This window comes from Homarus americanus, unplaced genomic scaffold (genome assembly GCF_018991925.1).
Source record: "Homarus americanus isolate GMGI-L3 unplaced genomic scaffold, GMGI_Hamer_2.0 scaffold32583, whole genome shotgun sequence".
Taxonomy (NCBI): Eukaryota; Metazoa; Arthropoda; class Malacostraca; order Decapoda; family Nephropidae; genus Homarus; species Homarus americanus.
In genome coordinates, this window is record NW_024713129.1 from 8,463,323 (window position 1) to 8,490,185 (window position 26,863).

The following is a 26,863-nucleotide window of genomic DNA, read 5'->3' on the forward strand; positions in this document are numbered from 1 at the left end:
GTAACATCTCTTGAACATTGGAACGTTAGGTAAAGTCTTTTGTTTTCGTCATGTATTTTATCCTATTTTACATTGAAATACATCACGTTTCAGCAAAACTACTATTTATTTCTGAGAATATATTCATTCAGGCACAGTTTAGGTAAAATATACATGTGCTGTAACATTTTCTAATTGAAAACGATTCGAAAAACACGTACCCTCTAGCCCTGTTCAAGGAGAAGACTGGGAGGAGTTGTTTGGTGCTTAAGACGATGACAAGGAAAATGATTTTGATGGATTTTAATGAAAATATTCAGAAAGACCCTGGCACTGTCAAGGAAAGTGGCTGCTGAAGGCTTCCGGGACATGGTAGAGGACGAGATTAGGGAGCTAATTGAAGAGCACGACACTGAGCTGACCGAGGAGGATCTACAGGAGTTAGTAGACTCAGGCAAGGAAGAGGAAGCGAAAGGGAAAGAGGATGAGGAAGAGCACCAAGAAATAATGTTGGAGAAGTTGGGGGAGATGACCAGGAATATTGAGGCACTGAAAAACCTGGCCTATAGTATGGACCCCTCCATGGTGCGTGCCCTGAAATTCATGCGAGGGATGGATGACGTTTTCGCTCCATACAAAACATCATGGAAGAAATGAATGAAAGAGACGACAACTCCCCATCACCATGTTCTTTGATCACCGAAGGAGAGATTTAACACCAATCACTGGCGGCAGTGAGGAAGCAGCTGAATCCACCGTTGCCCTCACTTCACCACCCGTTATGGAATTGAGTGACTGTACAGTAAAGTGAAGTTTTTATCTCTTTTTTTTTAATAGCTTTTCTTGTCATGTTTATTGTTTGTAAAAATGTACAGCACAGTACAGTTCAGTACTGTACATAGGAAGTGGAGGTGCAGTTATTCACAAAACATTTGTGATTGTTGTCGGCAGTAGTGACGGTGGAGGTGGAGGAGACGGAGGAGGGAGCGAGTTGGGAGGAGTGGTGACCTTGGACAAAAGTACACGGATTTTTAACATTCACGGGTATCTCTGTTATCTAACCCCCGCGTATGTTAAGGGCCGACTGTGTATGTATGTATATGTATGTATATGTATGTATGTATGTATGTATGTATGTATGTATATATATATATATATATATATATATATATATATATATATATATATATATATATATATATATATATATATATATATATATATATATATATATATATATATATATATATATATATCAGATTGATGTACAATTTTTTTTTATGTACTGTATAACATAAAAACAAAGTGAGTTACAGTCGGCCCTTAACATTCGCGGGGGTTAGGTAACAGAGATACCCGTGAATGTTAAAAATCCGTGTACTATTGCTGCCCCCCTAAAAAAACCCTGGCCCCCCATGTCCTTATTTACCGTATATACCTGTGTGTAGTTCGAGTTTTTAAGACCAAATTATTTGGCAAAAAATTGGGGGTCGACCTCTAAACGGGTAATAGTTTCGTTAGGTTGAAAAATATTTACCAGTAACTACCAGTAAACAATGGAAACGATGCACCAACACACCACCAGCTGTGAGTGTCGGTACAGTTGCCAGGGCAGATCTCTTGCGAGCCCAAAGTAGCCAAATCCATGGTATGGTAGCACAGGACGATGTAAAACAAAGTATTCATTTATTAAAGTTAATTTATAGATACTGGACATAAATTTTTGTTCATTACATTTGAAACATCAATCTTTGTTAATTAAATTTGAAACAAGAGAAAACTACGATACTGGATTTTCATTAAAATATTACATCACAAGTATATTTTACCTTAACTGTGACTGAATGAATATATTCTCGGAAATAAATATGGAAATGTAATATTTTTGCTAGAATGACGTACATATTATAGTGGGAAGTGGGATAAAATCATGACGAAAGACTTTCGCTTTCTTTCGTTATTCAAAAGATTTTCCGTAATCGCTTTTCGAATGGTTTTCAGTTAAAAAACTGTTGTACTCGTACTGTATTACAATAATATTCTATCCTATCATTAGCCTTATAATCCCACAACTGAAAACCATTCGAAAAGCGATTGCGGTAACATCTTTTGAACGAAAGAAAGCGAAAGTCATTGCTTTCGTCACTTTCCACTGTAATACGTACATCATTTCAGCAAAAATATTACATTTCCATGTTCTCAGAAATAAATGGTAGTTTTGTTGAAACGTAATGTACAGTATTTAACATTAAAATGCAAAAATAGCTATAAAAACAATTAATACACCCGTAATGTACTGGCTGGCATCTCCACTCGTCCCCGCTCTATCCCTCCGCCTCCTCCCCGCTCTATCCCACCGCCTCCTCCACATCGTCACTACTGTTGTATTACAATAATATTCTATCCTAATTGCCTTGAATAAATACTACGATACCATATTTCTGAATATTTTCATTAAAATCCATCCAAATCATTTTCCTTGCCATCCTCTGCAGCACCAAACAGCTTCTCCCAGTCCTCTCCTTGAACAGGGCTAGAGGGTATGTGTTTTTCGAATCGTTTTCAATTAAAAAATTGTTACATCACACGTATATTTTACCTAAACTGCGCCTGAATGAATATATTCTTGGAAATAAATAGTAATTTTGCTGAAACGTGATGTATTTCAATGTAAAATAGGATAAAATACATGACGAAAACAAAAGACTTCACCTAACCTTCCAATGTTCAAGAGATGTTACTCGTTTTTTTAATAGTTTTCGGTTAAAATACTGTTATATTACAATGATATTATATTCATACTGTGCTTGATATGCTACATTCACAGAAATGAAATATTTTTGCTGAAATGACGTAAGTATTACAGTGGAATGTGGGACAAAATCGTGACGAAAACAATGACTTTCGCTTTCTTTCGTTCAAAAGATGTTACCGTAATCGCTTTTCGAATGGTTTTCAGTTAAAAAACTGTTGCATCACAAGTGAATTAGGATAGAATATTATTGTAATACAACAGTTTTTTAACTGAAAACCATTCGAAAAGCGATTACGGTAACATCTTTTGAGCGAAAGAAAGCGAGTCATTGCTTTCGTCACTTTCCACTGTAATACGTACGTCATTTCAGCAAAATATTTCATTTCCATATTCTCAGAAATAAATAGTACTTTTGCTGAAACGTGATGTATTTCAATGTAAATTAGGATAAAATACATGACGAAAACAAGAGACTTTACCTAATCTTCCGATGTTCAAGAGATGTTACTCGTTTTTTTAGTAGTTTTCGGTTAAAATACTCTTATATTAGTGATATTCTATTCATACTGTGCTTGATATAATACATTCACGGAAATGTAATATTTTTGCAACTACAATGCTGATGTCAACACAAGTGTGGTTACAGCGAGACTGACTGAGTGAGGGAGAGCTATGCGTGTGTGTGAGGTTGCGGGAGCGGGCGGTGTCCCGTGTGCGGTGTGCTTTTCACTGTTACCATGTGACTTTGGGGGGTCATTTGGGGTTGATTTAGCTAACAAAAAGCACGTGAGAAAATCTTTGGCCATCTGGGCATGACTTAGGTTAAATTAATTGACCACCTATGGGTTAAACAGCAGGCTTGTCATTATTAATGTGGTGAGTGTTGTTTAATGTTTTTTGTATTTATTTAATTAGTGTAGGATAGCTTTACCTGTGATGCATTTCTGTGTCGGACAGGCCAGGAATATATCCCATTTAAACCCATGTTAAAAGGCTCCCGATTTATGTTAAATAAATATATGTTAGGGTTTGAAGGAACACAAGCCTCTCAAAAATAGGGGGATACCTTTTTATTGTTTTCAGATTTTACTATCTGTTGTGTATTTTCACATGTAGTTAACATTATTTTTTTATCTTGCAGAGTCCTTGTTTGAAATAAAAGTTCTTGTTTCCTGAAATTTAGTGAATGGAAACCCAAAGGGAACAAACTTCAGGAACTTTTCTTCGTGGTGCAGCTGCTTTTATAGTTTGTGCAATAGCTTTCTTTATTGCAACATATGGTTTTCATCCAGAGATGTCTGTGAGTCCTGTTACAAGAATGGCTTCTCGCAATTGTTTCCTCTACTTCGCGTATGGCTCTAACCTTCTTAAGGAACGTATCCACATCAACAATCCTTCTGCAAAGATGATCGATATCGGCAAGCTCTGGGTGAGAATTGTTTCGTGGTTAATTATGCTCAAATTGTATCTAGATTTTGCCTTTGGAGTTGTATGATGTTACTTTTCTTGTTGTCCATCTTTCATTTTCGTACTTGGCAACTTTTTTTCATTGCCACTTCTCAAAGTCTGCTCTTGCATGAAAGTCCCTCTATGCACTTAAAATATCCATTATGTACATTAGGTGTTCATGAACTTTGTGCATGTGATCATGCACATAACTTCTTGAGAGATTACATTACTGAGTACAGTCAACCCTCACTTTACGCGGTCCCACATTCCGCGTTTACACGGTGCCCTGCCAGAACCCAGGATGCTCACATTCCGCGGTGGGTGTACCCCTTTACGCGGGTGAAGTACAGTATAATTTTTTTATTTAGCTCATAAAATTCATACAAATTATCCGGCCAGAATATAATTTACATTGCTGGAATTCTTACAATTTGATGATCATTTTGAATATAAACATCATAGATTTTGCATTAGACATACAAATTTTAGATATAATGTTTACTCTGAGTAAATATGTTATCTTTTGTGCAAAATATATGACATTTATATTCAAAATATTCCTGGTCTTACAAGGAATCCAGCAATGTCAATTATATTATCCTAACTTTAGTCTGATTTATTATTTATTACTAAAAAGGTAAACAGTCTGGTATTCCCACACATTTATCTGGTAGGGAGGGACCGGCGACCGACCACCTGGCATGTGCGAAGAATATTTTTTTTTTATTAACTGAAGATATTTGTTTTAGCTCATAAAATTCATACAAATTACCCGGCCAGAATATAATTTACATTGCTGGAATTCTTACAATTTGATGATCATTTTGAATATAAACATCATAGATTTTGCATTAGACATACAAATTTTAGATGTAATGTTTACTCTGAGTAAATATGTTATCTTTTGTGAAAAATATATGACATTTATATTCAAAATATTCCTGGTCTTACAAGGAATCTAGCAATGTCAATTATATTATCCTAACTTTAGTTTGAGGTATTATTTATTACTATACCTGGTTTTCCCCCGAAAATTTCTCACAGAGGGAAGAGCCAGCGAGTGTAGTGTGAAAAGAGGGGGAGGGAGTCGAGTCCATTATTTGAATGGACATTAACTTGGCGACTGTATTTCTCTATTTCTCTTAAGTATTAATTGTGTGCATGTACCATCATAAAATTAAGATGTTATTTTTACTAGAACATAGGTATTGTGTTGGAAAAAGTGGAGTTTGGGGGTCAGCTGGTCTCTATTTCATTTAATCCCATATGTTATGTTATTCACATTACGCGTTTCTCACTTTCCGTGGTACCCTGTGGGTTACATTAACCGCGTAAAGTGAGGGTTGACTGTACTTAGGCACACTTTACTACCTGTGCAGTGACTCATACAGTATGTTCCATATGAAACAAGAAACATACATACAGCTCATGATCAGTGGCGGCTCGTGACTCTAATTCATGGGGGTGCTGCTTGTTTTCTTTTGAGCAAAAAGGTCAACAACTTTCTCATTGAGTTTGGATGACCGTTAAAAAAAATTTCTCCATTGAAATCATTGCAAATGCATTTAGCCTTTCCTGATTCATAGCGCTCCTCAGAAAAGTTTTTATTCTTTTTAATGTTGAAAAGCAGCATTCAGTCTCTGATGTAGTCATAGGAATTGTCAAGAGGATTTTTATTAGTTTCGTAATCTCACTGAGAACACCATCTAAATTATTTTCCAAGATAAATTTCAGCAGGTTAATTAACCTGCAATATTCATGCATATCGGACCTACTGTAGAATACTCTAAGTTCAGTTTCAAATTTTTCTTTGTCACTCATGGGATATGCTTTAGTGGTCAATCCTATCTCTTCTGTAGGCAGTTTATTCTTAAAACTAGTGAAGCTTTTCTTGTTGAATAATTTAGCAGCTACTAATTGTTTAGTGAAAGAATATCTCTCCACTATATCAACACATAAACAGTCACATACTTCCTTTGCTTCAGCCATGAGCGTCTTTGAAGGATTCTCACAGTACTTCGAGTTTCTTATTTCTAGCATAGCAGTTTTGAAATTTGTTATATATTCATGTACAGTAGTACCCCGATTTACGCGGTCAATTGAACCCACAGGGTACCGCGGAAAACGAAAACCGCGTAAAGTGAACAACAGAACAAATGGGATTAATTCCAATTGAGACTGGCCCGACCCCCTAACTCCACTTTTTCCGACACAATACCTATGTTGTAGTAAAAATAACATCTAAATTTTATGATGGTATGCTCACACAATTAATATTTAAGAGAAATACAGTCGCCCGGTTCATGTCCATTCAAATAATGGACTCAAATCCCCCCCCCCCCTCTTTCCAGCTCACTAGCTCCTACCTCTCTGAGAAATGTTTGGGTGAAAAAACTAGATTTTAACGTTTAGTAATAAATAATACCTCAGACTAAAGTTGGATAATATAATTGACATTTCTGGATTCCTTGCAGGTCAGGGAATATTTTGAATGTAAACTTCATATATTTTGCACAAAAGATAAAATATTTGCTTTGTGTAAACCAAATTATTACATTAGATCTAAAATTTGTATGTCTAATGCAAAATCCATGATGTTTATATTCAAAATGATCATCATATTGTAAGAATTCCAGCAATGTAAATTATATTCTGGCCGAGTAATTTGTATGAATTTTATGAGCTGAAACAAATATTTCAGTAAATAAACAAAGAAATATTCTTTAAGGACACTATCTGTCAATCAAAATACCCCACCTCCGCCCTAGCTGGGTCGGTCCCTCCCTTCCTACCCCCCACCCCCCACCTTCCCTCCCTACCAGAGAAACGTTTGGGAGAAGATAGTATATTTACATTTTTAGTAATAAATAATAACTCAGACTAAAGTTAGGATAATATAATTGACATTTCTGGATTCCTTGCAGGTCAGGGAATATTTTGAATGTAAACTTCCTATATTTTGCACAAACGATAAAATATTTGCTTTGTGTAAACCAAATTATTACATTAGATCTAAGATTTGTTGTCTAATGCAAAATCCATGACGTTTATATTCAAAATGATCATCATATTGTAAGAATTCCAGCAATGTAAATTATATTCTGGCCGGGTAATTTGTATGAATTTTATGAGCTAAAAAAAAAAAAATTATACTTTACCGGGCCAGAATATAATTAACATTGCTGGAATTCTTACAATTTGATGATCATTTTGAATATAAACATCATAGATTTTGCATTAGACATACAAATTTTAGATCTAATGTAAGTATTTTGTTTACTCTGAGTAAATATGTTATCTTTTGTGGAAAATATATGACATTTATATTCAAAATATTCCTGGTCTTACAAGGAATCCAGCAATGTCAATTATATTATCGTAACCTTAGTTTGAGGTATTATTTATTACTATACCTCGAAATCTAGTAGTTTTCCCCCAAACATTTCTCAGAGAGGGAAGAGCCAGCGACTGTGAGAAGAGGGGGAGCGAGTTGAGTCCATTATTTGAATGGACATTAACTTGGCGACTGTATTTCTCTATTTCTCTTAAATATTAATTGTGTGCATGTATCATCATAAAATTAAGATGTTATTTTTAGTAGAACATAGGTATTGTGTCGGAAAAAGTGGATTTGGGGGGTCAGCCGGTCTCTATTTCATTTAATCCCATATGTTATGTTGTACACTTTACGCGTTTCTCGCTTTACGCGGGCCTCCGTGGGTTCAATTCACCACATAAAGTGAGGGTTCATTGTGTATATATATATATATATATATATATATATATTATATATATATATATATATATATATATATATATATATATATATATATATATATATATATATATATATATATATATATATATATATATATATATATATATATATATATATATATATACATATATCTATATATATATATATACCTATATATATATATATATATATATATATATATATATATATATATATATATATATATATACAGTCAACCCTCACTTTACGCGGTTAATGTAACCCACAGGGTACCGCGGAAAGTGAGAAACGCGTAAAGTGAATAACATAACATATGGGATTAAATGAAAGAGAGACCAGCTGACCTCCAAACTCCACTTTTTCCAACACAATACCTATGTTCTAGTAAAAATAACATCTTAATTTTATGATGGTACATGCACACAATTAATACTTAAGAGAAATAGAGAAATACAGTCGCCAAGTTAATGTCCATTCAAATAATGGACACGACTCCCTCCCCCCTCTTCTCACACTACACTGCTGGCTCTTCCCTCTGAGAAATTTTGGGGGGAAAACCAGGTATAGTAATAAATAATACCTCAAACTAAAGTTAGGATAATATAATTGACATTGCTGGATTCCTTGTAAGACCAGGAATATTTTGAATATAAATGTCATATATTTTTCACAAAAGATAACATATTTACTCAGATTAAACATTTTATCTAAAATTTGTATGTCTAATGCAAAATATATGATGTTTATATTCTAAATGGTCACCAAATTGTAAGAATTCCAGCAATGTAAATTATATTCTGGCCGGGTAATTTGTATGAATTTTATGAGCTAAAACAAATATCTTCAGTTAATAAAAAAAAAAATAATCTTCATGACACTATCTGTCTATCAAAGTACCCCACCTTGCCTCCCCCCTCTTCCAACAGCGCGGTCAGTCCCAACCCTCCCCCCCACCCCCCACCAATCCTCCCTTCAAGAGAAAGGGTGGGTGAAAAAAATAAATTTTTACTTTTTTGTAATAAATAATACCTCAAACTAAAGTTAGGATAATATAATTGACATTGCTGGATTCCTTGTAAGACCAGGAATATTTTGAATATAAATGTCATATATTTTGCACAAAAGATAACATAGTTACTCAGAGAAAAAATTTTATCTAAAATTTGTATGTCTAATGCAAAATATATGATGTTTATATTCAAAATGATCACCAAATTATAAGAATTCCAGCAATGTAAATTATATTCTGGCCGGGTAATTTGTATGAATTTTATGAGCTAAAACAGGCAGTCAGGCAGGGTGGCGGGTGGGGCAAATATAAAAATAGCGTCTCGAGCCGGACACTCACCGCGTATATGTGGAAAAAATCCATGTTAAGTGAAAGTTCAGCTCTGGCGAGGCACCGCGTATATGATAAAACGCGTTAAGTGAAACCGCGTTAGGCGGGGTAATACTGTGTATATATATATATATATATATATATGCAGTAGTACCCCGATTTACGTGGTCAATTGAACCTGCAGGGTACCGCGTAAAGTGAAAACCGCGTAAAGTGAACAACAGAACATATGGGATTAATTCCAATAGAGAGTGGCCCGACCCCCAAACTCCAATTTTTCCGACACAATACCTATGTTGTAGTAAAAATAACATCTACATTTTATGATGGTATGCTTACACAATTAATATTTAAGAGAAATGCAGTCGCCAGGTTAATGTCCATTCAAATAATGGATTCAAATCCCCACCCCCTCTTCCGAGCTCACTGGCCCCTACCTGTCTGAGAAATGATTGGGTGAAACACTAGATTTTAATGTTTAGTAATAAATAATACCTCAGACTAAAGTTAGGATAATATAGTTGGTATTTCTGGATTCCTTGCAGGTCAGGGAATATTTTGAATGTAAATTAAATATATTTTGCACAAAGGATAAAATATTTGCTTTTTGTAAACCAAATTATTACATTAGATCTAAAATTTGTATGTCTAATGCAAAATCCTTGATGTTTATATTCAAAATGATCATCATATTGTAAGAATTCCAGCAATGTAAATTATATTCTGGCCGGGTAATTTGTATGAATTTTATGAGCTAAAACATATATCTTCAGTAAATAAACAAAGAAATATTCTTCAAGGACACTATCTGTCAATCAAATTACTCCGCCCTAGCTGGGTCCGTCCCTCCCTACCAGAGAAGCTTTGGGAGAAAATAGTAATTTACATTTTTAGTAATAAATAATAACTCGGACTAAAGTTAGGATAATATAATTGACATTTCTGGATTCCTTGCAGGTCAGGGAATATTTTGAATGTAAACTTCATATATTTTGCACAAAAGATAAAATAGTTGCTTTGTGTAAACCAAATTATTACGTAAGATCTAAAAATTTTATATCTAATGCAAAATCCATGATGTTTATATTCAAAATGATCATCATATTGTAAGAATTCCAGCAATGTAAATTATATTCTGGCTGGGTTATTTGTATGAATTTTATGAGCTAAATAAAAAAAAATAAAAAAAATTATACTTCACCGCGTATATGAGTAGATGCGCCGCAGAAAGTGAAAGTCCGGTTCTGGCAAGGTACCGCGTAAATGAGAAATCGCGGAAAGTGAAACCTTGTTAAGCAGTTTAATACTGTATATATATATATATATATATATATATATATATATATATATATATATATATATATATATATATATATATATATATATATATATATATATATATATATATATATATATATATATATATCTTGATAAAATCACACGGGAAAATGGAAACAACGGAGTACCTTAGCTTTCGTCTTTATTTAAGACACACACACACACAGTAGTACCCCGCTTAACGCGGTCAATAAAACCCACAGGGTACCGTGTTAAGTGAAATCCGCGTTAAGTGAACAATAGAACATATGGGATTAATTCCAATAGAAACCGGCCCGACCCCCAAACTCCACTTTTTGAAGACACATAACTATGTTGTAGTAAAAATAACATCTTAATTTTATGATGGTACATGCACACAATTAATACTTAAGAGAAATAGAGAAATACAGTCGCCAAGTTAATGTCCATTCAAATAATGGACTCAACTCCCTCCCCCTCTTCTCACACTACACTGCTGGCTCTTCCCTCTCTGAGAAATTTTTGGGGGAAAACCACTAAATTTTAATAAATAATACCTCAAACTAAAGTTAGGATAATACAATTAACATTGCTGGATTCCTTGTAAGACCAGGAATATTTTGAATATAAATGTCATATATTTTGCACATAAGATAACATATTTACTCAGAGTAAACAAAATACTTACATTAGATCTAAAATTTGTATGTCTAATGCAAAATCTATGATGTTTATATTCAAAATGATCACCAAATTGTAAGAATTCCAGCAATGTAAATTATATTCTGGCCGGGTAATTTGTATGAATTTTATGAGCTAAAACAAATATCTTCAGTTAATAAAAAAAAAAATATTCTTCACGACACTATCTGTCAATCAAAGTACCCCACCTTGCCTTCCCCCTCTTCCAACCGAGCGGTCAGTCCCAACCCTCCCCCCCACCCCCCACCAATCCTCCCTTCAAGAGATGTTGGGTGAAAAAAATAAATTTTAACATTAAGTATTAAATAATACCTCAGATTAAAGTTAGGATAATATAATTGACATTGCTGGATTCCTTGTAAGACCAGGAATATTTTGAATATTAATGTCATATATTTTGCACAAAAGATAACATATTTACTCAGAGTAAATATTACATCTAAAATTTGTATGTCTAATGCAAAATCTCTGAAGTTTATATTCAAAATGATCATCAAATTATAAGAATTCCAGCAATGTAAATTATATTCTGACCGGGTAATTTGTATGAATTTATGAGCTAAAACAAATATCTTCAGTTAATAAAAAAACAAAAATATTCTTCACAAGGTAACAGATGGTCAGTCGGACCCTCCCTCCCCCCACCCCCCACCCCCCACCAACCGTCCCTACCAGATGTGTGGGAAAACCAGAATATTTACCTTTTTAGTAATAAATAATACCTCAAACTAAAGTTAGGATAATATAATTGACATTGCTGGATTCCTTGTAAGCCCAGGAATATTTTGAATACAAATGTCATATATTTTGCACAAAAAATAACATATTTACTCAGAGTAAACATTATATCTAAAATTTGTATGTCTAATGCAAAATCGATGATGTTTATATTCAAAATGATCATCATATTGTAAGAATTCCAGCCATGTAAATTATATTCTGGCCTGGTAATTTGTATGAATTTTATGAGCTAAAACAGGCAGTCAGGCTTGGTGGGGGGTAGGGCGAATCTAAAAATAGCTCTCGAGCCGGACACTCACCGGGTATACGTGGAGAAAACCCGCGTTAAGTGAAAGTTCGGCTCTGGCGAGGCACCGCGTATACGGTAAAACTAGCTAGTCTGTACTCACCCCTGAAGATGTGAATTACACGAAAGCGCTTGGAATTCGTGTTTTCTTTCCTTGTGGTTATCAGCATATACCTAGATGACGCGCACCTACAGTGATTTACTTGCATATATATATATATATATATATATATATATATATATATATATATATATATATATATATATATATATATATATATATATATATATATATATATATATATATATATATATATATATATATATATATATATATATATATATATATACATACATACATACATACATACATACATACATACATACATACATACATACATACATACAGTCAACCCTGACTTTACGTGGTCCCACATTCCGCGTTTCCACGTTTACACGGTGCCCTGCCAGAACCCAGGATGCTCACATTCCGCGGTGGGTGTACCCCTTTACACGGGTGAAGTATAATTTTTTTATTTAGCTCATAAAATTCATATAAATTATCCGGCCAGAATATAGTTTACATTGCTGGAATTCTTACAATTTGATGATCATTTTGAATATAAACATCATAGATTTTGCATTAGACATACAAATTTTAGATATAATGTTTACTCTGAGTAAATATGTTATCTTTTGTGCAAAATATATGACATTTATATTCACAATATTCCTGGTCTTACAAGGAATCCAGCAATGTCAATTATATTATCCTAACTTTAGTCTGATTTATTATTTATTACTAAAAAGGTAAACAGTCTGGTATTCCCACACATTCATCTGGTAGGGAGGGATGGTGGGGGGTGGGAGGGAGGGAGGGAGGGACCGGCGACCGACCACCTGGCACCAGGGTGTGAAGAATATTTTTTTTTTATTAACTGAAGATATTGTTTTAGCTCATAAAATTCATGCAAATTACCCGGCCAGAATATAATTTCCATTGCTGGAATTCTTATAATTTGATGATCATTTTGAATATAAACATCATATATTTTGCATTAGACATACAAATTTTAGATATAATGTTTACTCTGAGTAAATATGTTATCTTTTGTGCAAAATATATGACATTTATATTCAAAATATTCCTGGTTTTACAAGGAATTCAGCAATGTCAATTATATTATCCTAACTTTAATCTGAGGTATTATTTAATACTAATTGTTAAAATCTAGTTTTTTCACCCAACCTTTCTCTTGAAGGGAGGATTGATTGGGGGTGGGGGGGAGGGTTGGGACGGACCGACCATCTGGCCCGGTTGGAAGAGGGGGGGAGGCAAGGTGGGGTACTTTGACAGATAGTGTCGTGAAGAATATTTTTTTTTTATTAACTGAAGATATTTGTTTTAGCTCATAAAATTCATACAAATTACCCGGCCAGAATATAATTTACATTGCTGGAATTCTTACAATTTGATGATCATTTTGAATATAAACATCATAGATTTTGCATTAGACATACAAATTTTAGATTTAATGTTTACTCTGAGTAAATATGTTATCTTTTGTGCAAAATATATGACATTTATATTCAAAATATTTGTGGTCTTACAAGGAATCCAGCAATGTCAATTATATTATCCTAACTTTACTTTGAGGTATTATTTATTACTATACCTGGTTTTCCCCCAAAAATTTCTCAGAGAGCGAAGAGCCACGAGTGTAGTGTGAGAAGAGGGGGAGGGAGTTGAGTCCATTATTTGAATGGACATTAACTTGGCGACTGTATTTCTCTATTTCTCTTAAGTATTAATTGTGTGCATGTACCATCATAAAATTAAGTTGTTATTTTTACTAGAACATAGGTATTGTGTTGGAAAAAGTGGAGTTTGGGGGTCAGCTGGTCTCTATTTCATTTAATCCCATATGTTATGTTATTCACTTTACGCGTTTCTCACTTTCCGCGGTACCCTGTGGGTTACATTAACCGCGTAAACAGAGGGTTGACTGTATATACATATATATATATATATATACACACACACACACACACACAGTTTTACCCCGATTTACGCGGTCAATTGAACCCACAGGGTACCGCGGTAAGTGAAATCCGCGTAAATGGAACAACAGAACATATGGGATTAATTCCAATAGAGACTGGCCCGACCCCCAAACTCCACTTTTTGACGACACACAACTATGTTGTAGTAAAAATTTTATCTTAACTTTATGATGGTATGAACAAACAAGTAATATAGAAGAGGTTAGGTTAGGAAAAATAAAGGTTAGGTTAGAAAAACTAAAAGTTAGGTGTAACACTTACTTTAGAGGAAGAGATGGGTCGGCATACGGGGATGGAGGCTGGTTCCGAGGCAGAGGGCAGATTACTGGCCCTTAGGTGAATCACCATTACAAGGTGCATCACTATCAGTTACAGTTGTCAGGGCTTCCCTGACAAATCCCTCAAAGTCACCTTCACTGTCACTGGCTCTGGCTGGCAGTGGTGGGTTGCGGGCGAAGAACTCGGTAATGCTTTTTTGACGGCTAGTGTTGATGTTGTCTTGATACACCTTGATGTACGGCTCCATAGCCTGCACCAGCCGGGTATGGAAGACTTCATAGCGGTCATCGTCATTGTCGTTGGAAAGGAAGAGCTTCAATTCTTCTGCACACTCGATGGCACCCTTAATATGACTATGCGTTAACTTGTGTTCTTTGGAGATTGAACCACCATCTTCCTCTTCACTGACGTGATCATCTTCCAACATCTCGTCGGCAGTCATTTCAGGATCTCTGATCTCCTCCATGATGTCTTCGTTGGTTGTGTCGGAGAAGCCTTCAGCTGTAATACTGTGCGCAGCTTCTCTGGCAAGGTCCACTGCTACTGCAACAGTCTGAACCTCACCAGTCACAGGTTGACTCCTCCTCTCACCTGGTATGCCATGCAACACATGCCTCCATGCGTGATGAATCGTAGCAATAGACAGCTGATCCCATGCCTCCACCAAGAAATCTACAGCTTGTTTGACGTTAAATTTCTTCCAAAACTGTTTGACGAGAACTTCTTGAGTCACCACCTCTTGTTCCTTGTCCTCGTCGCTTTTACTCTCGCTGTCGGTGTCACCCAGCTTACGCAACTCATCCTTGGTGTTGGTAGAGTCGTTCAGGAGCTTGAATTTCTTTGCCGAGTATGCAGCTTTAACATTGCAGATTAACTCCTGTTCCATGGGCTGGATTAATGACGTAGTGTTGGGAGGAAGGAAGACCACTTTTACGTTGGGGTGACGATCCATAAGTAGGGGCGAGTGTCCTGGTGCGTTGTCAAGGAGCAACAAAATGTTGAATGGAACATTCTGTTGCTCGCAGAATTTCTTGACGTCTGGAACGAAACAGTAGTCAAACCAGGAGAGGGACAGAGCAGAGAACATCCATGCCTTACGTGCGGTTAGCCAGTGGACATTAAGCTTGTTCATGTCCATATTCTTGTAGGCGTGCGGCGTGCGGGCTGTGTGAATCACCGATAACTTTGGTTTACAGGTACCGGAGGCATTGGTGGTAAAGAGGACGGTGATGCGCTCCTTCTGCAACTTCCGACGCCGAACCTTGCTGGCAGACTGGACAACGAAGGTCTTGGTAGGCAGCTTTTTCCAAAAAAGGCCGGATTCGTCCATGTTGAACACCTGGTCGTCAGTGAACTGCCCTTCCTCCATAACCTCACGTAAGAACGGAGGAAAATCTCTAGCAACCACACGGTCAGCATTCGCTTCTTCACCACCAATGTTGATGTTGGTGATTTTGTTCCTCTTCTTAAACCTATGCAGCCAACCAGAGGAAGCATTGAAGGGTTTGGGCTCTGCAATTCCCATCTTACGTGACACTGCTGCGTACAGTTCACGTGCGTACTCTTGAACGGATCTCGTGTCCACCGACATGTTGCGTCACGCCTGACGAATCAAGTAACTCACCAGCAAATTTTCCACCTTTAGCAGCACCTTGTTCTGGGAATACTTCATCATTGAAGCACCTGCAGACTTTGTGATTGTCATGGGCTCTTTGGTCTTGGCTGCATCTTTCTTAATAGCACGAATCGTAGATTTGTTCACTCCATGCTGGCGCACGAGATCAGCTTGACGTGTTCCTTTCTCCAAATCTTGAACGATCTGGTATTTCACTTCGTAGCTTAAGGAATGTCGTGTCTTCTTTGGCTTAGGGCGGCTGGGTCCAGGTAAGGAAAGGTTTCTCTCTGGTGGCGGTGGTGGTCCGGCGGAAGCCATTTCACAGAGCAATGGATGCACGTATACACGGTGTGGCCTTGAGGGATGAAACTGCCGCGGCTAGGTCAAGCGTCGTCTTTCCTCCCTCCCTCTCTCCCTCCCTCCCTCCCTGGGTGGACATGTCATATTACATTAAACCAATTACAGCTAGCAGCAGAGGGGGGTAGGAATGCATGGCTTATCACAGTCCGATACGTCATATAACGTCAGTGATAACGCAACAGAGACATGCACTGCGCAACCTTACCGCTCGGTATTATTTATTATTAAAAGTTAAAATTTAGTATTTTCACCCAACATTTCTCTGGTAGGGAGGGAAGGTGGGGGGTGGGGGGGAGGGTTGGGACCGACCGACCATGTGGCGTGGTTGGTAGAGGGGGGGAGGCAAGTTGGGGTACTTTGATTGACAGATAGTGTCGTGAAGAATATTTTTTTTTTTTACTAACTGAAGATATTTGTTTTACCTCATAAAATTCATACAAATTACTGGACCAGAATATAATTTACATTGCTGGAATTCTTACAATATGATGATCATTTTGAATATAAACATCATGTATTTTGCATTAGACATACAAATTTTAGATCTAATGTAATAATTTGGTTTACACAAAGCAAGTATTTTATCTTTTGTGCAAAATATATGAAGTTTACATTCAAAATATTCTCTGACCTGCAAGGAATCCAGAAATGTCAATTATATTATCCTAACTTTAGTCTGAGGTATTATTTATAACTAAATGTTAAAATCTAGTGTTTCACCCAATCATTTCTCAGAGAGGTAGGGGCCAGTGAGCTGGGAAGTGGTGGGGGGGGGGGATTTGAGTCCATTATTTGAATGGACATTAACCTGGCGACTGTATTTCTCTTAAATATTAATTGTGAGAGTAATAAAATTTAGATGTTATTTTTTACTACAACATAGGTATTGTGTCGGAAAAAGTGGAGTTTGGGGGTCGGGCCAGTCTCTATTGGAATTAATCACATATGTTCTGTTGTTCACTTTACGCGGTTTTCACTTTCAGCGGTACTCTGTGGGTTCAATTGACCGCGTAAATCGGGGTACTACTGTATATGTATTTACAGTGGGGTATGCTATAACGAATCTAATTGGTTCTAGAACCTTGTTCGTTATAGCATTCATTCGTTATAGGATTAATCCGTTCCAGGCCCCCAAATATAACCACTTAACACTGACAAATATAATAAAAAATTGTAAAAAGTGCATACATATGCATCTAAACCCCTGAAATAAAGAATATCATTAATTCTTGTAATAAAAACAATAAATTAGTAAAAAAAAAAAATTATTTTTTTAAATAATGTTCGCTGTAGGAGTTCTGTCAAGTATAGCATTCCTTAATTTGTGAGAGTAGTGAAACCGTTCAAGAGTAGGAATATTCAGAGGATCCGCTCTATATATATATATATATATATATATATATATATATATATATATATATATATATATATATATATATATATATATTACACACACACCTAGACCCCGACTTACGACGGGGTTAGGGACCCAAATCCAGGTCTTAAGTCCGACATAGATAAAAAATCTACAATGAAATACAGTACAGTAAAAGTAATGAATAATGATGAATGGATACAGTACAGTGAAAGTAATAAATAATTAAGGAATGGTTACAGTGTGACTGAGCACTTACCTTTAATGTAGTCAGCTGAATGCACATGGGGCCCCCATAATTTTCTAATTATACATGGAGACTACATTAACTGGAAACGTTTCGGTATAGAAAATGCGTGGGTCATTTGAAGAAAAGAAAAGAAAAGAAAAAATGGTCACAACTGCAGCGGTCGTAAGTCCCGACGGTCGTATGTCCACGTAGTCGTAAGTCGGGGTCTAGGTGTGTATATATATATATATATATATATATATATATATATATATATATATATATATATATATATATATATATATATATATATATATATATATATATATGTATATACAGTCAACCCTCGTTAAAACGGACTAATAGGAGGGGGAAGGGTGTCCGTTTTAGCCGATTGTCCGAATTAACCGATTTAGGGGTTAAAATTGCATTATACAGCTATGTGTATGATTATTTGAGTGCCCCGTCATAGGAGTCCGTTTTCTCTCACTTCAGCACTCCTGAGTCGTCCGTTTTCTCTTAATCTTAGAGTGCACCAGAGACTGCTATATCTTAGTAGTGACACAGAATTTGATATTCCCACTGGGGTTGCAATTGTTGAGGCAACTTAGGTATGTCTGATTACAGTTGGAATATTCAAGATCCATTGCGAGTGATGTTTAAAGCTTCAACTGTCTTTATGGTTGGTAAAACTTGTCAAGTCTGTCAGTCTGAATGGCATGTGTGAGGCCTTGTGTTTGTACAACCGCTAAATATATAAATATATAATGTTATGATAATTATCAGAAACACATATGCATAACGAGGTTTATTACAAAGTGATGAAAAGGATACTGTACAGTGGCTAGTCCACAAAACATGTAGCCATGTCTCTTTATTTGAGTGCCCCGTCATAGGAGTCCGTTTTCTCTCACTTGAGGACGCCTGAGTCGTCCGTTTTCTCTTAATCTTAGAATGCACCAGGGACTTTGTTATTTCTTAGTAGTGACACAGAATTTGAAATTGCAACCCCAATTGCAACTGGGACAATCCCAGAACCAGAAGTTTGATATGGACAGTTCAGATTTCGTCCGATTTATCCAAAATCCGGATTAAAGGGGTCCGAATTAATGAGGGTCGACTGTATATATATATATATATATATATATATATATATATATATATATATATATATATATATATATATATATATATATATATATATATATATATATATATATATATATATATATATATATATATATATATATATATATATATATATATATATATATATATATATATATATATATATATATATATATATATATATATATATATATATATATATATATATATCAAGGTTTTACCTATTATAAATCTAACTGGATTTTACATTTACAGGGCTATCGGTTGGACTTTAATTATTTTAGTCAGCGTTGGCAGGGATCTGCAGCCACTATTGTAGAAGATCCAGGCAACCACTTGTATGGTGTGCTCTGGGAAATTGGCAATGAAGACATGGCTAAGTTGGACATGTAAGTAAACTGACAATTGAAAGAACAACAATGTCCTTAACACAGATTTCTCCACTGGACTGTTATCTGTGGTATAGGGTTCAAATGTAGAAATGTTTTAATTAATACACTATATACAGTACAGTACAGCCACAAACTTAACTGCACACTTGATCATTAGTAACGGGTTTGTATCTAACTCTGTGATTCATGATTTAGACTGTAGAGGACAATATGTTTCCTAGTGTGTACCATATACAGTATTGGTTTATAGCAAAGCTATTATATTAACAGCTATTTATTGCTTACTGAGTTAAATCTTCTCAGCCATGCCCTAATATTATTTACCTTTCCTTTACCAGCCCTCTGTATCTCATTTGTGTCTGTGTTTGTGTGTGCACATGCTTGTTTGCCTGCACACAAGTGATATATATCTATGCAGAATTACCAGTACTTGTTCAGCAGCTAGTTTGCACATAGATAGCAAAAAAAAATAAAGAGATACTGTATATGTCAAGGTAATACCACCTCACCTTTACGCTTATGATTGTGTGTCAATTCAACCCAGGACTTTTCTATTCCATGTGACCAATCTTGTAATATTGATGACATTGCACACTTGTCTTTCTCGGCAAGTATGGAATTCTGAAGGCCCCAAGAAGAGCTCATTGACATGCTCCCCCTCACTGGTCAAATGAGGGATAAAGATATTTTTTCATCAATTATTATATCACTTGTTCAAAAACAAATGAAATACAAACCAGCCACATTATTTCTGTTGTTACTGATTGTATGTCCCATACAAGAGTTTTGTTTCTCTATTTAAAGAAAATAAGAACGGGATCATTATGTGATGTCATGTGATTGAGGTTTACAAGTATCTCAGAGGGCACTACTCAGTCGAGTGTCCATACCTGGAGCTGGCAGATGCCCTCTCCACAAGGGGTCATAGCTCAAGGTTGAAGAAGCTACAAATCCAGAAATTTGTGAGGGCAAACTTTTTCAGGTGAGAATTGTGAACTCTTGGAACAACCTGCCAGAGAGTGTTGTGATGGCACCGAGTGTGAGCTGTTTCAAGACCAGACTTGACCAGCACTGGAGCAGGTTCAGACACATTCAGGTGCCAGTGCATGCCCAGTACTTGCCAACAGTGCATAACATAGACATGACTAACCACCCAAGTGGCTAACGAGCCAATCAGTGGCAAAGAGGATAAAGGTAAAAGTAAAAGGTGTACTGTACTGTGTTCACAGTCTTTTCCACCAGAGTTCACACAAATGATGACCTTTGGAGTGAAAATTGTCAACAAATTAATGGCAAAGGGCTTAAACCTCCAACAGTTTCCCCGAGTTTCTGGAAGTCGTTAATTGTCAGTACAGTACTGTACAGTACAGTATGTACTGTTTTCAGACCTCCTTCACAACACAGTCTGACAGCTTAGTAGGAGTTGGCTGCTTGAACGTCTTACAACTCTATATGGAAGTAGAAGAGTTTTACACTGTTTCAATTTACATTTAGTTACACTGTGGCTCCAGAAGCATTGCTTTTTTTTTTTTACCATTTTGAAGATTTTAGCCCTTCTTGGACTTGGGGTTGCTGACCCAGCTCTAGAATTAGAATGTTATTGTTTACTTAAACACATTATTATTACTTTTAATTATTTAAAAAAGAATTATTGTAAATACAAAAGCTGGATATATAACTACCGATGATGATAACCAGTGGTGATTAGCACCCGTACTGCGGGCACCAAGTCTTCAGAGCTAAGCAGTAACTATTTCTGAATTCTTACAAGCGTTTCTGTCTATTAAGGTTGTACTTGCAACATATCTTTAAATACCTGATGCAAATGAAGATTTGAAGATAATTTTCTTTTCACATTTACATCTGTGAACATCATTGGCGGCATTGTTGCCAAGTTAGTCTGTGAGGTGTTATGATTATTTTTCAACTAATTTTTGGGTAGATACATTAAAACCCCTATAATTTTAAGTAATAGGGGCTTTAGCCCTTACGAAATATGAGATTTTACGAATTATAAAGGACGCCTTCTCTCGAGTGAAAAACAAACAAAACAATGGTACTTTTCCATTATCTACCCCAATGAAAATTAAATGTTTCTAAGTTCTGTTGAGATTAATATTGATATTTAAACAGTTTATTTAACCATAAAAATACAGGTACAGAGTGGACAATAATATCCGGTAACAATATTGACATGGTTGAGCCATAAAGGCTCAAACACTGGGCAACAATGTTAAGACAAATGGAAGAAACTTGTGCAGTAGACCATAGACCCTGACTGACTGTCTGATAGGTCTAACACAGATCATACATATTCGTAATTATCTCGTAATTCAAATTTTTAACAAATATTATGAAAATTGTAATACAGTGACCCCTCCGTTAACGAACTCAATCCGTTCCAGAAGGTCGTTCGTTAACCGAAACCATTGTTTCAATAGGTTTTTGGGTAATTGATTCCAGCTCACCGAAAATTTCCTAAATTCAACAAAAATGGTAGAAAAGTTCACTTACTTTGAGGTGTGTATGTAGAAGGCTCCTGGATGATGATGATGATGGGATTTAGAATGGGGGTGGAGGAGAAGGAAGAAGAGAAGGCATTGGGGTGGAAGAAGTCACCCCATGGCGCCATTTCACCCATAAAATTTTAGCTCTCTTGGTGTAATTCAAGATTATTTTCTTTAAATCAACACTGCACTTTATTATATATTGTCAATATGTAAAATATATTTCAAAATGACCAATAATTTGCTTGGAAACACAGAAAAAAAGCGTTTAGTTGAAGAGAGTCTCAAGCAAGATGTTACCTCCAGTGAAAACAGAGAGAGACTAACTCCTGTTTGTTGTGTTAAGAGGCTGGATGCCGCGCATTAAACTAGTCACTTTACCTTCAATTATGTTCAATAATTGTTAAAATGACAAAAAAATTGAATATTAAACTTTTAAAATTATTGAATAGTATAAACTTCTTGATATTTACTAAAATAGTAAGGAATTTAAGCCCTAGAACCGATTAATGTATTGGCGGACTGATAATAAAGCTGGTTGCCCAGTCAGTGCAAGCGAAAACATGTTGAGGTCGGTTCGTAAGAACTTCGTTAACCGAATTATTTTTCGTTAAACGAATTGAAGATCCTTATGGAAGGCAGTTCGTTAATCGAAATTACGTTAACCGAGGTGTTCGTTAAATGAGGGGTCACTGTATATATATATATATATATATATATATATATATATATATATATATATATATATATATATATACTATATATATATATATATATATATATATCTTGATAAAATCCTGCGGAAAATGGAAACAACGGAATTACCTTAGCTTCGTCTTTTATTCAAGACATCTTCCGAGGCAACTCCGTTGTTTCCATTTTTCCTAATGACCTATCAAGACTATGTATCCACGTTTTCATTGTGGTTACATGAAATATATATATATATATATATATATATATATATATATATATATATATATATATATATATATATATACTATATATACTATATATATACAGTATATATATATATATATATATATATATATATATATATATATATATATATATATATATATATATATATATATATATATATATATATATATATATATATATATATATTTATTTATTTATTTATTTATTATAATATTTCAAAATTTCTCTCACATTTTGAATTTTACCAAATACTGTACAGGTATCCATCATTTTGTGATTGGTAATGCGTTCCTGAAAAACAGATTACTAAGTGAAATATTTGCTTAGCGAAGAAAACAAAAAATAGTATCCTAAATAAGGGATAATGAGGAATAATATCTGTGGGATGGCACGTAATTGTGTTGGGGAGTCGCCAACTGACCGACTCAACATCCATTAGCATTCAGAGCAGGTGAGGCTGAGCTGTGAGGTATGTTATTGTTCACCTCGTAATTTTGGGTATACAGTATTACCCCGCTTAACGCGCTTTCACTTAACGCGTTTTCGCATATACGCGGTGCCTTGCCAAAGCTGAACTTTCACTTAACGCGGCATTTTTCATCATATACGCGGTGAGTGTCCGGCTCGAGAGCTATTTTTAGATTCGCACCACCCCCCACCCGCCACCTTGCCTGACTGCCTGTTTTAGCTCATAAAATTCATACAAATTACCCAGCCAGAATATAATTTACATTGCTGGAATTCTTATAATTTGGTGATCATTTTGAATATAAACAACATATATTTTGCATTAAACATACAATTTTTAGATAAAAATTGTTCTCTAGGTAATTATGTTATCTTTTGTCCAAAATATATGACATTTATATTCAAAATATTCCTGGTCTTACAAGGAATCCAGCAATGTCAATTATATTATCCTAACTTTAGTTTGAGGTATTATTTATTAAAATTTAGTGGTTATCCCACACATCTCCTTGGGACGGTTGGTGGGGGGGGAGGGAGAGGGAGGGACCGACCGACCGACCATCTGTTACCTGGTGAAGAATTATTTTTTTTTTTAACTGAAGATATTTGTTTTAGCTCATAAAATTCATACAAATTACCCGGTCAGAATATAATTTACATTGCTGGAATTCTTATAATTTGGTGATCATTTTGAATATAAACAACATATTTTTTGCATTAAACATACAATTTTTAGATAAAATGTTTAATCTGAGTAAGTATGTTATCTTTTGTCCAAATATATGACATTTATATTCAAAATATTCCTGGTCTTACAAGGAATCCAGCAATGTCAATTATATTATCCTAACTTTAATCTGAGGTATTATTTAATACTAAATGTTAAAAACTCTTGAATGGAGGATTGGTGGGGGGTGGGGGGAGGGTTGGGACTGACCGCACGGTTGGAAGAGGGGGGGAAGGCAAGGTGGGGTACTTTGATTGACAGATAGTGTTGAAGAATATATTTTTTTTTTTATTAACTGTAGATATTTGTTTTAGCTCATAAAATTCATACAAATTATCCGGCCAGAATATAATTTACATTGCTGGAATTCTTACAATTTGCTGATCATTTTGAATATAAACATCATAGATTTTGCATTAGACATACAAATTTTAGATGTAAAGTTTATTCTGAGTAAATATGTTATCTTTTGTGAAAAATATATGACATTTATATTCAAAATATTCCTGGTCTTACAAGGAATCCAGCAATGTCAATTATATTATCCTAACTTTAGTTTGAGGAATTATTTATTACTATACCTGGTTTTCCCCCAAAAATTTCTCAGAGGGAAGAAATCAGTGTCAGTTAATTTCAGTAATTGTGTGCATGTACCATCATAAAATTAAGATGTTATTTTTACTACAACATAGTTATTTGTCGTCAAAAAGTGGAGTTTTGGGGTCGGGCTGGGTTCTATTGGAATTAATCCCATATGTTCTGTTATTCACTTAACGCGGTTTTCACTTAACGCGGGACCCTCTGGGTTCAATTGACCGCGTTAAGTGGGGTACAACTGTATATACGCAATTTTCTTCATTTCCTTTTACTCTTTTATATGCATACGCAATCACTCATACAGAAAGTGCCAAAAAATAAATAAATTATAAGATAAAAACTACGGAGGGAATAAACAGCTCTTACGTGGTTGGCAGTTAGCTGACAGAGCATGTGAGGGAGACCATGTTGGGAACAGCGTGAACATAAGAAGAACATAAGAAAATAAGGAGTCTGCAATAGGCCGGTTGGCCTGTGCATGGAGACATCTCAGGTGTTCTCTGTCTTGTGTCCCATGAAATGATTGCCAAATGGCAACCAAATGGCAGTGCCTTATTTTTCTTTTATTTATTATTACAGGGGGGATTATTTTTATTTTTTATTCCTCTCACTTACTGGTATAAATTGATTAATGATCGATTAAATGTGATAATTGAATCATTAGCGATGCAACAGCTTAGGTCAAATGTCGCCGAATTAAAATTAAGGCATAAAAGACTTAAGTCAGTTAATGCGAGGTAAAAAACATAAGTGATAAATAACATAGAACTGTCATAAGAACCATTTAAACGTTAATAGATGAAACTCGAAGCCTTTGAAGAAGGCCGGCTTCCTACACGGAGGAGACGACACCCCCTCTCATGCTACCCACTCCTCCCCCCCCAACACCAAAGAGAAACGGAAAGACCCATTTCCCCTCCCAGCACTGGGTGATGTGCTTTCGACAAAAATCTCTGAGACTATGGCACACCACCAGGATGTGTCGGACAGTACAGTATACACGCAACCAATTCATCTGGGCAGTCACCAAGCTGGCTCAAGAGATGTGTGTGGTTCCTGCCTGTATGCTGTGATGTCAAATAGGTGGGAGGGAGAGTACGGCTGGCTGCAGTCACTGCCTCAACACAAACCTTTATATCCCACACATACACATCCATGCTCTTCATTTTATAATTTTATAATATACTGTACTGTATACGGTAGACCCTTCCCATTCGCGGGTTTACGATTTGCGATTTCGACGATTTGCGGAAAACAGCTGGTGGCTCGGGTGGCTAGCATTCAAGCCTTCTGGATCGCAGCGCAACGAGTCACCCCACCCGCCCGCAGTGTCACATCTAGCTCTGTTTGCCCTCACCCAGTACCCCTGACCTAGCATCCTGTGTCATACTCTCAAAACTTTTGTGTTTCTTTGTGAAAATGACCCTGAAAAGACTGCCTAGTGTCAGTGCTAGTTGGTCGATTGTTTAGTGTGAACGAATCCACAGTGCAGTACATAAGAAAGAACGAACAAGCAATTCGTGATTCTGCTAAAGCGAGTGCTCCTGCAAGTGCTAAAGTGGCGCAGGATGTTCATGACAAGAGCATAGTGAAAACTGAGAAAGCACTGAACATTTGGATTAAGGACCAGCACCACAAAAATGTTCCGATCGACAATAACTCGATTCGTGAAAAGGCTAAAAGTCTTTATGCTCATTTTTATGGGTCAACAGATGGTGAAGGGGCTAGTGCAGTGACTGAACCAACTTTTAGTGCCAGTAAAGGTTGGTTCAAGAATTTTAAGAAAAGATTCTCGCTCCATAATGTGAAGCTGACTGGGGAGGCAGCATCAGCTGACCACACAGCTGCAGGTGCATTTCCTGCCAAGCTAAAG

General features: G+C 35.7%; 1 protein-coding gene across 3 annotated transcripts in view; it reads left to right on the top strand.

Moving 5' to 3' along the window:
* LOC121866518 (gamma-glutamylcyclotransferase-like) overlaps positions 1 to 20,485 on the top strand; it is a 43,434-nt gene extending 22,949 nt beyond the window's left edge. For all 3 annotated transcript variants that reach the window (XM_042366294.1, XM_042366302.1, XM_042366287.1), the window contains exons 2-3: positions 3,876 to 4,163; positions 19,613 to 20,485. In XM_042366294.1, coding sequence (XP_042222228.1) covers positions 3,921 to 4,163; positions 19,613 to 19,750 — 381 coding nt within the window. In that variant the 5' untranslated portion in view covers positions 3,876 to 3,920 and the 3' untranslated portion in view covers positions 19,751 to 20,485. The remainder of the gene's footprint in view (positions 1 to 3,875; positions 4,164 to 19,612) is intronic.
* The last annotated feature ends 6,378 nt before the right edge of the window (positions 20,486 to 26,863 follow it).